This window comes from Pelophylax lessonae (assembly GCF_965119305.1).
Source record: "Pelophylax lessonae genome assembly, chromosome: 4".
NCBI classification, from domain to species: Eukaryota; Metazoa; Chordata; class Amphibia; order Anura; family Ranidae; genus Pelophylax; species Pelophylax lessonae.
In genome coordinates this window covers 448,988,466-449,001,916 of record NC_138771.1, presented here as the reverse complement: position 1 = coordinate 449,001,916, position 13,451 = coordinate 448,988,466, and the positions used below count along the sequence as shown (strand labels likewise).

At 45.3% G+C, this 13,451-nt stretch overlaps 1 protein-coding gene across 1 annotated transcript in view; it reads right to left on the bottom strand.

Moving 5' to 3' along the window:
• LOC309552694 (E3 ubiquitin-protein ligase RNF213-like) overlaps positions 1-13,451 on the bottom strand; it is a gene marked incomplete at its 5' end in the record, with an annotated part of 1,269,694 nt that overhangs the window by 1,150,142 nt on the left and 106,101 nt on the right. Inside the window, 2 exons of the mRNA XM_082253620.1 lie at positions 7,233-7,285; positions 11,858-12,044. Coding sequence (XP_082109746.1) covers positions 7,233-7,285; positions 11,858-12,044 — 240 coding nt within the window. The remainder of the gene's footprint in view (positions 1-7,232; positions 7,286-11,857; positions 12,045-13,451) is intronic.

Below are 13,451 nucleotides of genomic sequence, written 5' to 3'. Positions count from 1 at the left end.
CAGAGACCAGCGTGCGTGCCCCCTTCAAAGCAGTGTGTGCCCCCCCGAGGCATCACTTCACTTACCTCACACTGGTGCCGTCACCGTGCCTGGCGTGCTGCTCAGGACTCTGGAGACTCGGTCGGATGTCTTCTTCCTCCTCGACCTGGATGCGCGCCGCTGCCCTCCTCTCTGACGGCGGGCAGGAAGGGGACGTCGGGACGGTGCGTGACTAACGCACGCACCTCCCCCCATGCGACATCACCCGGAATGTCCTCTATGATTGGTCCAGGCTGGAGTCTGGACCAATCACAGCCAGGACATCACTAAAGTGGGGAGTGTCGGGTGCATTGCTCTGCGCCCTGATGACCCCCAGAAGGCCGCCAATCGGCGCCTCTGCTGCACGCACGTGGGGTGCAAACCCCCCCCCCCCATAGCCACCAGCAAGACCGGCACCCCTAGTGGGCTGAAAATGGTATTTTTTTTCCTTTTTTTTATTTGGCCACAGATTGGGGGGGGCGGTGCCCCTGCGCCCCCTATAGACCGGCCGCCACTGGCCAGTCTCTCTGCAATATAGGGACAGGTATCCAGTCTGTGCTTTAGGGGCAGTTAGAAATCGGCATCTGCAGTGACACAAATCACTTTGTTAATGTCCACAAAAGTCATTTAAAGGGCTGCAATGTCGGTATAGGTCTATTACAGTCTCTTCAGTATAGGGTCAGGTATCCAGTCTGTGCTTTAGGGGCAGTTAGAGATCGGCATCTGCAGTGACACAAATCGCTCTGTTAATGTCCACAAAAGTCATTTAAAGGGCTGAAATTTTTTTGGTATTGCTGTGCAGTGCACTATATAGGGGGGGAGGGGGTTAATCCACAGTATAATATACTTTGTAGAAAGCATATTATAGTGGATTAGTAGTATTATTGTGCACTGTGCAGCATTGTGACAGGTGTGGTGACTGAGCGTTGCTGCAGCTCTGACGGAATAATAAAGGGGCAATCTGACTGCAATATTAAAGGGACACTCTGACCACAATATTAAAGGGGAACTCTGACAGGAATAATAAAGGGGCACTCTGACCGCAGTATTAAAGGGGCACTCTGACGGGAATAATAAAGGGGCGCTCTGACCGCAATATTAAAGGGACACTCTGACGGGAATAATAAAGGGGCACTCTGACTGGAATAATAAAGGGGAACTCTGAGTGGGACACATAAAGGGGCACTCTGATGGGGACACACTGGATGTAAAGGGGCACTCTGATGGGGACACACTGGATGTAAAGGGGTACTCTGATGGGGACACACTGGATGTAAAGGAGGACTCTGATGGGGACACAGACACAGGCTGAATGACGGCGGGGGACACAGGCTGCATGACAGCAGTAACATGGGCTGAATGATGGGGGAATACAGACTGGATGAGGGGGGACACAGGCTGACAGTGTGTCCCTGTCAGAGTGCCCCTTTATATCCAGTGTGTCCCTGTCAGAGTGCCCCTTTATGTGGGCTAACTTTTGGGGCCTATACAGGCCAACACTTACTTCTGTATCCTGTGAATGCCTAATGAACCTTAAGCCACAGAATACTACGTTCTTAGCTGTCAGGTAAACGCATGTGGGCTAATTTTTGGGGCCTGGAATGGCCGACACCTACTTCTTTATCCTGTGAATGCCTAATTTTTCAGACTGGAATTGAAAATCAATGGGTCTGTAAAGGTTCCGCCAAATTGTGGAATGGATGCGGACCCATTTTACAGATGTGTGAATGGACCCTCTATGTATTAGACATGTATTTACCGGCTGCTGTCAGTTCTGGCTGATTTATGAAAAAAAAATTTTAGGGCAACTTTTCCAATTGCAATACTTCTGTTATGACATTGTCCATGTGCTGGGACTATTTGTGCACAGATAGTACGTCTTTTTTGGCTGCAAATATGACCTAAAGGTTTTTAAAGTTCGCCTCCCATTAAAGTCAATGAGGCCCGCCGCGAACTTGCGGTTCGTGGACCCCTGACTCCACCCCATTTGCCCTGCCCATGTATACCCCATCTTTTTATGACTGCTACCATTTTGGGGGTGGAGTCAATCACAAGCCAAGGGCATGATTTGTATGCAGTGTATGTAGGAGCCTAGGGGTGGTAGGTGGAGATTTTTGCGGCTCCTCTCCACCTATTTGTTCACCCCCAATCCATCCTCCCCAACCCTTCCATCCTGATCACACCCCCCCAGATTCCCCCCACCCTGATCACATGCTCAGATACCCAGTCTGATCACACCCCCAGATATCCCTCACTCTGATGATACCCCCCACCCCGATCACACGCCTAGATACCCTTCCCCGCTCTGATCCCACCCCCCAGATACCCCCCCAACTCTGATAACACCCCCAGATACCCGCCCCCACTCTGATCACAGCCCCTAGATATTCCCCATTCTGATCACACCCCCTAGATACCCCCCACTCTGATTACACCCACCAGATAACCCTCCATCCTGATCACACACCCTAAGATGCCCCCCACCCTGATCACATGTCCAGATACCCTCCCCCACTCTGATCACACCCCCAGATACCCCCCACTCTGATCACACCCCCCAGATACCCCCCACTCTGATCACACCCCTTAGATACCCCCAACTCAGATATTACCCCCCAGACACCCTCCCCCACTCTGATCACACCCCCCTAGATATTACCCACTCTGATCACACCCCCCAGATACCCCTTAAACCACAATCAAACACCTCCAGGTACCTCCCATTCTTATCACCCCCCCCCCCAGATACCCCTCCATCCTGATCACACACCTCCAGATACCCCCCTCCCATCCTAATCACATGCCCAGATACCCTTCCCCACTCTGATCACACTCCCTAGATACCCCTACTCTAAAAAACTCCACACAGATACTCGCCCCCACTCTTTTTACACCCCCTATATATTTCCCACTCTGATCACACCCCCCAGATACCCCCCAACTCTGATAACACCCCCCAATTACCTCCACACTCTCATCACACCCCCTAGATACCCGCCCACTCCGATCACACCCCCCACACTCTAAACATACCCTCTAGATACCCCCAACTCTGATCACACCCCCAGATACCCCCCACTCTGATCACACCCCCCTAGATACCCCTCCATCCTGATCACACATTACAGTGTTGCTTTACATTACAGTACCTTCCCTGTCTGGGGACACTTACTTGTGTCGGGCTCCAGAGAGGGGACACAGCAGGGGACAGCTCCAGACATTAGGCACACTACAGGCTCCTGGGGGAGGAGCCAATTGCAGAGGGGGGAGCCTTGTGTATAGTGCTGCATGTCGCCTCCTGTGTGGCTTGGTGTCAGGCCTCAGAGAGGGGACATGATGGGGGACAGCTCCAGACACCGGACACACTACGGGCTCACAGGGGAGGGGAGGAGCCAAGTGCAGAGGGGTGGAGCCCTGTCCAAAGTGCTGCATGTGGCTCTTCTGATTGGCCCTCCTCTGTAGTGAATGGGGAGGGAATAAGAGTGGACAGAAAGCTGGTGTAAGCCGCTCGCCCTTCTCCCGCACTGCTGACAGGAAAAAGGGGGGAAGGGCGAGCAAAGGAAACACTCTGACAGCCTGCAGCTCACCTCTCCCCTGTGTCACAGCACCACTGCCTGAAATGGTGGATCGAGCAAGGGAAAAGAGCCCGCCCTGCTGTCACTGCTTCACTCACGTGGGGGGGCGCCCCTGACTGATGTGCACTCTAGGCCGGTGCCTTCCTTGCCTATAGGCAGCACCGGCCCAGTGCACAAGTGAGACTTGATGGCTATCTTGAATTGTGGATATTCACTTTTTTATAAGTAGAGTGGAAATTTATATAAAATGTATATAGGTAGAGTACTGGATCCATGCTAAAATATAATTACATCAAGGGAGGCATCATCCCTATATCAAAACATATATCCAGTAACGGATGTGTGCAGTGCCCAGACTTTAGGTAATTTCTAGTCCTGGCGTCACTTCTGTTTTCGGCTGGTTTCAGTGACGCCACGGAGGGAGGCGGTGAGGGAGGGGGGGGGTGTGTCTTCCAGGAGATTCAATTAGGCACACTATTTAGGGCAGTAGAGGAAGGTTAGACAATAGGCTTGCCATTTTGCTGTATGGACTTGACAATCGGTGGACAGAGATCTAGTGGTATGTTGGCAGATGGGGTTTTACGATGTGGTCTTTTTGCGGTTTTTGCCCCCCTTTCTTTGCATGTGTGTGTGTATATATATATATATATATATATATATATATATATATACACACACACATCAACACACACACACACACAGTGTATATATATATATATATATATATATATATATATATATATATAGTAATTGTGGGACAGTCTGGGTGGCCAGTATGGCATTAGTTTTAAAATTTCCCCTTTCTCTGGCAATACTCTCTGGCAAATACGGCAGACTCTTTCAAAGGTTTGCTGCCAACTTATGGGAACCATGATCAATAAAATACTCACTTCTATACTGATTGATTCCCATGGAAAATGTTTTGAAAACTTGGGAACCATGGATATTCTACAATTATCATCTCAAACTGGACCCCTCCTTACGCTCCACTTCTATGCCGAGCCATGGTCTGACCTGACCGGGAACCCCTGTCCTCCCCCCCCCCCGTCCCCTCTTTCTTTCCCAGGCAAACCCCTTTTTTTCTACCTCTTATCCTCTCTTTACTGCTCTCTGATATCTTCAGGTGGATGCTTTCAGTTCTTTCTTTCCTCTCCTATAACTCTGAGCTCTTTCCTGGGCTCTAACCGCCTTCCCACTTTTCACCTAGTCGAGGCGATTATCTCTGTCAACTGCCAATCCCAGGGCCTGTTTGTGATTTTGTGCAATTGGTTACGCTACTGTATGTACCATTTCCATTCAATAGAAATGTTCCCATATATTAGCCTCAGATATTTTTCCATTCTACTTATATTGTATTCTTGACATGATGACTTGTACACTTCTGTTGTAAAACGTGAAAAATCAATAAAATATCTTTTTAGGTGTCTCATTAAGGGGTTTGCATTCAGTTTAAGAGACTTAAACTGTAACTGGGCTCAACCTACAAGGAAAGATATATACTCCTCAGCATGGAGCTGCTTAGTTTTGCCCCCCCTCCCCCTTTTTTGTTAGGTTTTGGGGATTTTTTTTATGTTTATTACTTTTTAGATTTTTGCACATCTTTGCTTTTGTGCTCCCTTTCCTGGCTTGTGGTGTCATCCAGGGTGTCGCCAAGGGCCAGGTGGACTTGTTGTCTGTTCCCTCCCCTTTTCTGGAACGTGCGCATGCCGGGGGAGTGATAAGAGAGTAGGGATATTAATATGTTTTTTTCCCTCTCCCCTTTAATGCTGTATGGGTTAGCAATTGAGTTAATAAATGTATTTTTGGAATGCTTTTTGTCTTTGTATAGGCAATGTACAGTACATAGAATGTTTGTTTTCCAATTTATAGTTTAAAAAAATTGTCCTCGTCATGATTATTTATGTACCATTGCTTGTACCTTTATGTACTCCAATATTGGAGATATAATTAACATCCCAAACGATTTTTGGGATATTGGGTATGAAATATAAATATGTGGATGGATTTCTGCGCTAAAAGTGTTAAAGAATGTGATCCAATATGTCTAGTTTGAGAAGGGGGAAGCTGCACACATGGACCTATAGAAAATCCAAAGAATTGTATTGCGCTTAACCCGATAAATAATGAAGATAGTGAAAAAATATATCAGCAAGTGATATTCAAAAAATTATATGAATACACAATTATTGTGGATTGTGAATCCTTAATAAATCCATATAATAGTGCCAATTCAAAATAAGTGAAGTATTAATATGACATGAAGTTCCATGAGGTACGAAGTAGAGAGGAGACATTGCTGGAAGTGGCAGCAGAGGAGGCACCTGAGTTTCTACCTTGAACATCTCCATACATATTTTCCATGCTACAAGCGAATCATACCTGGCGGATCTCTCTGCAGATAGTAAGTTAGCTGAGATTTATCCATTGAATTGGGTGACCATATTGATTTGGTAAGCAGCCTCTCCAGATACCCTTTGGTGATCAGATCATGAGTGCTTTACATCTCTTACACTTACTCCTGGAGTGGTACCTTGCCTGCTGAGATTTGTGGTCCTTTTTTCCTGTTTTTCTTGTCTTGCACGGAATATATGTTCAATATTGAAATTTTTCATGTGAGTGCAACACTTCTCGTTTTAATTTACAATTGTGTGTACGTTATTACGCTATGTTTTTGTCCATTCTTATTTTCATGGCACCTTAGCTTCTATCATGAGTATCCCTATACATATGTGTTATACAACAAGTGAACCATACCTGGCGGATCCTTCTACAGATATTAAGTTAACTAAGGTTTATCCATTAAATTGGGTGACCAGATTGATTGGGTAAGCAGCCATTTTGGATATCTTGTGGTGACCTGATCATGGGTGCTTCACATCTTCTATATCTACTTACGGAGTAGCATCTTGCCTGCTGGGATTTGTGGTTCCTCTCTCTGCCTTTTTGTTTTATACGTTCAACATTAAAGTTTTTATGTGAGTGCAATATTTTTTGTTTCATTTTGTGATTGTGTGTACGGTATTACACTATGTCCTTGAATTCCCTTTTTTACATATGGTCTCTGAGCTTCTGCTACTGAATATCCTCTACCGCATATTGTATTGAAGTACACCTGGTGGATCTCATTATCACCAAATATGTGAACCTAGGTCTATCCATTAAATTGGATGACCATTTACATCTGGTAAGCAGCCTTTGGAACATATCCTAGAGTGTTTTCTTCTAGCAAACAAAGTGACGCATATATGCTGGGACTTGTGGTTCTTCATATTAATACTTCACTTATTTTGGATTGGCACGATTATTTGGACTTTTATATTGATTCATTGGGTATGAAATCCCAGACAAAATTGTTTGAAAGCCAGATGGGCAAATTGTCATAAAATGGTAAATTGACAAACAAATCTTTTATAAATAAATCCCTATATGGCTGTATGCACTCATTCAGAAACAAAATTCCAACATTCTGCACATATTTATGACAGATTACTTCTAACACAGCAATTTTTCCGGAAAACAATTGTAATTTTTTTTATAAAATGAGTCATACTTTATAAAGTTCTGAATACTAATGATTGTATAAATAGCACCAACCTTGTTTAGAAAACTGAAATTTGTTGTGGTATGGAATGTACTTACTTTTCCTGACGTTCTATGATTTGTAGCAATTCCTTTAAAATATCTTCGATATTCTGTAATTACAAATTAAGATTTTGGTATACACATATGTTTTGCAGTCTATTGTTAACACACTTTGAAGAAAAGAACACACACAGAAAAACATAAACAAACACCACAAACTCCTGTTTCTTTTTAAATCTTTATAATGTCAGCAGACTAATAGTGAACAATTATAGACTAACTAAAAACATTTTTTTTTAGTTTTAGGTTTAGAGGGATTAGAACACCTGTCTGGTTTTTGTTGCTGTTTGTGCCCCTCGTGTGAGGGGCGTAAGTCGTGTGACTTACAGTACCACTTTGCCAGATGACTTTGGCGTGACTTTGAAGCAACTTCAGGGAATGCCTGCATAATCTTCCTGTAATGTTGTATCCAAATCACATCAATTATAGGGATCTGACTTGGAGGCAACTTCCATTAAAATGGGCACAAGTCGTATAGAAGTCGCCTTGAAGTAGTACAGGAACCTTTTCCAAAGTCAGAGTGATCAGTGCTAATTAAGGCCACGTTTACACTGATGCGGCACAAAAGTTGCATGACTTTCTTTCCGACTTTGCCCTGCGACTTTTAGGTCCAACTTCCATGCGACTTCAATGAATGGGTTTCTGATTTTGATCTGACCTTGAGATTGCAACTTGTCCTTTGACCAATCAAAAACAATTAATTTGGCTCTGGAATGTTGGAAAAAAAAAAACGGTGTGGGTTCCCCTCCTAAATCAATACCAGGCTCTTTGAGTCTGGTATTAATCTTAAGGGGAAACCCCACACTGAAAAAAAAAGAGCTCCTTCTCCGACGCTAGTTCCCGCCATTCTGTCAGCTCAGGTGTCAGACAGTTCTTATATAACTTCAGTAAGCCACTGAGAGCCTGAGCCAGCCACTCCCGCCCCCTCCACAGTCCGGCACTGCAGTGAGCACTGGAGGGGCAGAGCAGAGAGCCAGTGACTGACAGTGACTGGCTGTCTGCTCACTGAAAACAAAAACTGTGCTATCAGCGGTCTTTGATTGCTCAGTTCTCAGTCTTAGAAGCAGTGGAGGACAGATGCATCCTGCTATGGGAGTATAATTTTTTTTTTTTTTTTTGTTCAACAACCCCATACTTCTCGGCCTTTTGGCTAAGATCAAGTGTAGTATCTGTTCTTATCAGTTGGTATGGGCCTTAGCTAGTACCAGTATGACCGAAACCCGGAGCGCTCTTAGTTGGTGAGGCACGGGGATTAGGTCATCTGGGAAAGCATGTGGGGCCCGCCGCCTTCTGATTCGAATGGGTTGAACTGTCCTAACCAGTTTGAAGGGGGCAGGAAAGCCGGTCTGACTGGGTGGCCGGTGGAACTGCTCCTGGATGTAATGGGCTGAGGAACAGGATAGCGAGGGGAGGGCTTTCTCTCCTGGGTTTTGATCTGGCCTTGCAAAAGGCCTGTCCCCAGTGGTAGGCAAGCTCTCTCTAAGCTGTCCAGGTTCTGATGTCTGCTGGTGGGGATGGGCTACACTCGGTCTGGCCGGGGGCTGAGATTGAAGAAGCCCGTAGTGTAAGTGCCCCTGGGGTGGCAGCCCAGGGGTGCCTTAATTTCTCACTGGTGAGGGGCAGCTCGCTGTGAGTTTTTTTCAGCACCTTGGTCACTGCACTATGCACACCTTTTTCACACCTGCCTCTTGGGACAGGCCTTTTGGCTTGCACCAGAGGAATTTTTTATTCCGGCTGGAAGGCCTGCCTTGGTTCTTCACATGGCACCAAAGCACTTTCCCCACTTCCCCTTCCCCACTTCTTTGTTTTGTCTGTCTATTTCTTTGGAGTCCGTCACCTGCACTGTCACCTTTGTTTTCTTTATTTGCACGACTGGAGTGTGTGGGTCCTCGGGCCCAGCCTTAAGTCTTGGGAGGGGGTGGATATGGCCTTCTGGCTTAGTTTGCCCTCTCCCATGGGGTCTCCCTTCGGGGGAGCCCTACTTAGTACTCGGTGGGGGCTGTTTCGGCAGTCCCCCTGAAGAACGGGGTCGGTCTGGTTTCGGCCAGACAGACCATGAGTACCTTATGTCCCTGTCAGGAGTCTTGCGCCCCGGGGGATTGAGGTTTCGGGTCCTACCTCTTCGGAGGGAAGACCATACGATTTCGCACACCCTGTGCTTTTTTGTGTTCTCACCTTGTGTGTGTGCACTTTTTTATGCACCGGGTGGAGTCTTTTGAGTGTGTTGCACATGCTACGGGCTTTAAAAAAAAAAAATGCAGATTTTGGTGTACACTGGCATGGGGGAACCAAGATTTAACTGGAAAAGAGTTGCAGTGCCAGTGTATGTGATGAACATTTATCTCTGGGAGCAGAGTCCCACCTTGGGGTTGAGTGTTCCCCGTGGCAACCACTGCCTTGTCCCAGGGCATTGATGAAGATAACACAGCACAAACGTACCCCATGTACTGTATGTAGTAGAGTAACCCTGTAACAAGGAGCCTAACGTAGCCCAGAAGAAATCACCTTGGGGTAGGCCTCTTGTGTGACCCACCCTTACCCCAAATGAGTTGATAAGGAACATGGAGGATGTGAAAAACAACCACCACCCTACCTGTCAGGGTTCAGCAGCAGCTAGGGAGACCAGACACATGTACAGTGCCTTGCGAAAGTATTTGGCCCCCTTGAACTTTTTCGACCTTTTGCCACATTTCAGGCTTCAAACATAAAGATATAAAACTGAAATTTTTTTTGAAGAATCAACAACAAGTGGGGCACAATCATAAAGTGGAACGAAATTTTTTGGATATTTCAAACTTTGTTAACAAATAAAAAACTGAAAAATTGGCCGTGCAAAATTATTCAGCCCCTTTACTTTCAGTGCAGCAAACTCTCTCCAGAAGTTCAGTGAGGATCTCTGAATGATCCAATGTTGACCTAAATGACTAATGATGATAAATAGAATCCACCTGTGTGTAATCAAGTCTCCGTATAAATGCACCTGCACTGTGATAGTCTCAGAGGTCTGTTTAAAGCGCAGAGAGCATCATGAAGAACAAGGAACACACCAGGCAGGTCCGAGATACTGTTGTGGAGAAGTTTAAAGCAGGATTTGGATACAAAAAGATTTCCCAAGCTTTAAACATCCCAAGGAGCACTGTGCAAGCGATAATATTGAAATGGAAGGAGTATCAGACCACTGCAAATCTACGAAGACCTGGCCGTCCCTCTAAACTTCAGCTCATACAAGGAGAAGACTGATCAGAGATGCAGCCAAGAGGCCCATGATCACTCTGGTTGAACTGCAGAGATCTACAGCTGAGGTGGGAGACTCTGTCCATAGGACAACAATCAGTTGTATACTGCACAAATCTGGCCTTTATGGAAGAGTGGCAAGAAGAAAGACATTTCTTAAAGTGAAATGATTTGTACTTATTCTATTTGCCACAAGCCACCTGGGAGACACACCAAACATGTGGAAGAAGGTGCTCTGGTCAGATGAAACCAAAATCAAACTTTTTGGCAACAATGCAAAACATTATGTTTGGCGTAAAAGCAACACAGCTCATCACCCTGAACACACCATCCCCACTGTCAAACATGGTGGTGGCAGCATCATGGTTTGGGCCTGCTTTTCTTCAGCAGGGACAGGGAAGATGGTTAAAAAAGATGGATGGAGCCAAATACAGGACCATTCTGGAAGAAAACCTGATGGAGTCTGCAAAAGACCTGAGACTGGGACTGAGATTTGTCTTCCAACAAGACAATGATCCAAAACAAAGCAAAATCTACAATGGAATGGTTCACAAATAAACATATCCAGGTGTTAGAATGGCCAAGTCAAAGTCCAGACCTGAATCCAATCGAGAATCTGTGGAACGAACTTAAAACTGCTGTTCACAAACGCTCTCCATCCAACCTCACTGAGCTCGAGCTGTTTTGCAAGGAGGAATGGGCAAAAATTTCAGTCTCTCGATGTGCAAAACTGATAGAGACATACCCCAAGCGACTTACAGCTGTAATTGCAGCAAAAGGTGGCGCTACAAAGTATTAACTTAAGGGGGCTGAATAATTTTGCACGCCCAATTGTTCAGTTTTTTATTTGTTAAAAAAGTTTGAAATATCCAATAAATTTCATTCCACTTCATGATTGTGTCCCACTTGTTGTTGATTCTTCAAAAAAAATTACAGTTTTATATCTTTATGTTTGAAGCCTGAAATGTGGCAAAAAGTCGAAAAGTTTAAGGGGGCCGAATACTTTCGCAAGGCACTGTAGCTAGAGAGCAGGAGCAAGGCACAGGGGTACAGGATAGATCAGGATATGAATCAGGATCACAGAAATTAGGCTCTGGCAGCAAGGAGGCAATCAAAATAGTGACACACTTGAGGAAAGGGAGGAGCAGCCTTAAATAGCCACCTGGCCGCTGAACACAGGTGTAAGTGATCATAGAAGCCTGCTGGCTTCTGAAAGACACCTGCTGGTGGACACTGGAACTGCAGCATCCAGCCCAGGGCAAAACAGTGCCACCAGCAGGTGAACTTTACCCTAACACTACCCTTACATGCATAAATCACAACAAATACAAACTTGTCCCCCCCCCCCCATCCATCCTTCGCCAACACTACTTTAACAAACCACTAACCTGTCTTTGAGGAAGGTCAGCTCCATGGAATTTGAAGTGAAACGCTTGAAGGGCATCCACAATTTTCACTGGAAAGGTTTGCAAAAATTTTATCATGTTGTTGATTGGTACCAGGCACAGCCAGGACTTGATCAGTGCTGGGTCTACTTTTAGTAAGTATTTCTTTTCAGTCATTTTTGGAAGAATACTGCTGGCAAAAAATAGGTATTAATATTTGTTAAATTTTAAATTCATTGTAGCAAAGAACACACAGAAAAGCATAGCAACATGTCTCACACTATAAAATCTCTATATATTCCCTGTCCACCAATTTAGAAAGGGGTTGTCGGTGCTAGTCATAGACTCTTATGCCGCCTACTCACTACTTGTTTTACCCCTCAAAAGCAGGCCACCCAGCCATCCAGCAGGGGAAATAGCAAACTAGAAAACATGGGGCTCCATGCAGCCTACATGACTGCCTCTCCCTACTGTGTCCCCAAACACTTTGAACACCCGCCTCCCCGCAGTGTTTCCACACAATTTTCTAACACACACAGACCTGTGATACTGCCTACTGTAGAGCAGCAGCTGACAGGCTTTATTTTTACATTTCTGAATGGCAATTTTGCATTGCAGTAGTGCAGTGTAGCAATCACTGTGCATGCCATTTCTTTGCATAAATTATCCCAAGAACAATCAGCACACTAAGTATTATGTAGCAGCTTGCTGAGACTTTGAAATATCTATTGAACATAACTCACTGCTGTTTACTGCTGTACATGACTCTCACTTTTTGTTCTGGGGACAGGTTTTTACCTTACAGGAAGTGAGAGAAAATCTAGAACAGGGAAATGGACAATTAAAAACTGTTCTACCCTTCCCTTACGTAATAAATTAAACACAAATGGGATTTGTGTACTCACCATAAAATCAATTTCTCTGAGTTCATTGACTGACACAGCTCCCTATGATTCAGAACCACAGGGTTATATTGCCCCCTACAGGAGTAGGGCACTAGGTAGAAAAAAGACTTGGCTACGCCTATCGGCAGTCCTAGCTGGTATTCACCACCCTCTCTGCTAAAGGCCTTCAGTTTAGTAACAGGCAGTGTCAGAAGTATTATAACTCCATAGAGGGGTGGGTGCTGTGTCCATCAATGAACTCAGAGAAATGGATTTTACAGTAAGTACAAAAATCCCATTTTCTCTTTCGTTCAATGACGGACACAGCTCACTATGATTCATACCCATAGGGACATCCCCAAGCAGTGCCAAACATTAGGGGTTGGACAACAAAAAAAACCCAAGGCTAAATATAATAGCCAACCAGGTAAACAGGAGCTCAACAAAAACAATTAGAGCCCAACCTGAACAATACACCCCCAAAGAGGAACCAGACCCTCCAAACAGCAGCCCGCTAAACTTTGTGGCCAAAGGAAGCATCCGCAGATGCCAACATATCCACTTTGTAGAATTTAGTAAAAGTGTGCACCGACTACCAAGTGGCCACCTTGCAAACCTGTGCCACTGACTTCTGATGATGGAAGGCCCAAGAAGCACTAAGCTCCCGAGTAGAGTGTGCCGTTACACGGAAAGGAGGAAACTGACCATAGAAT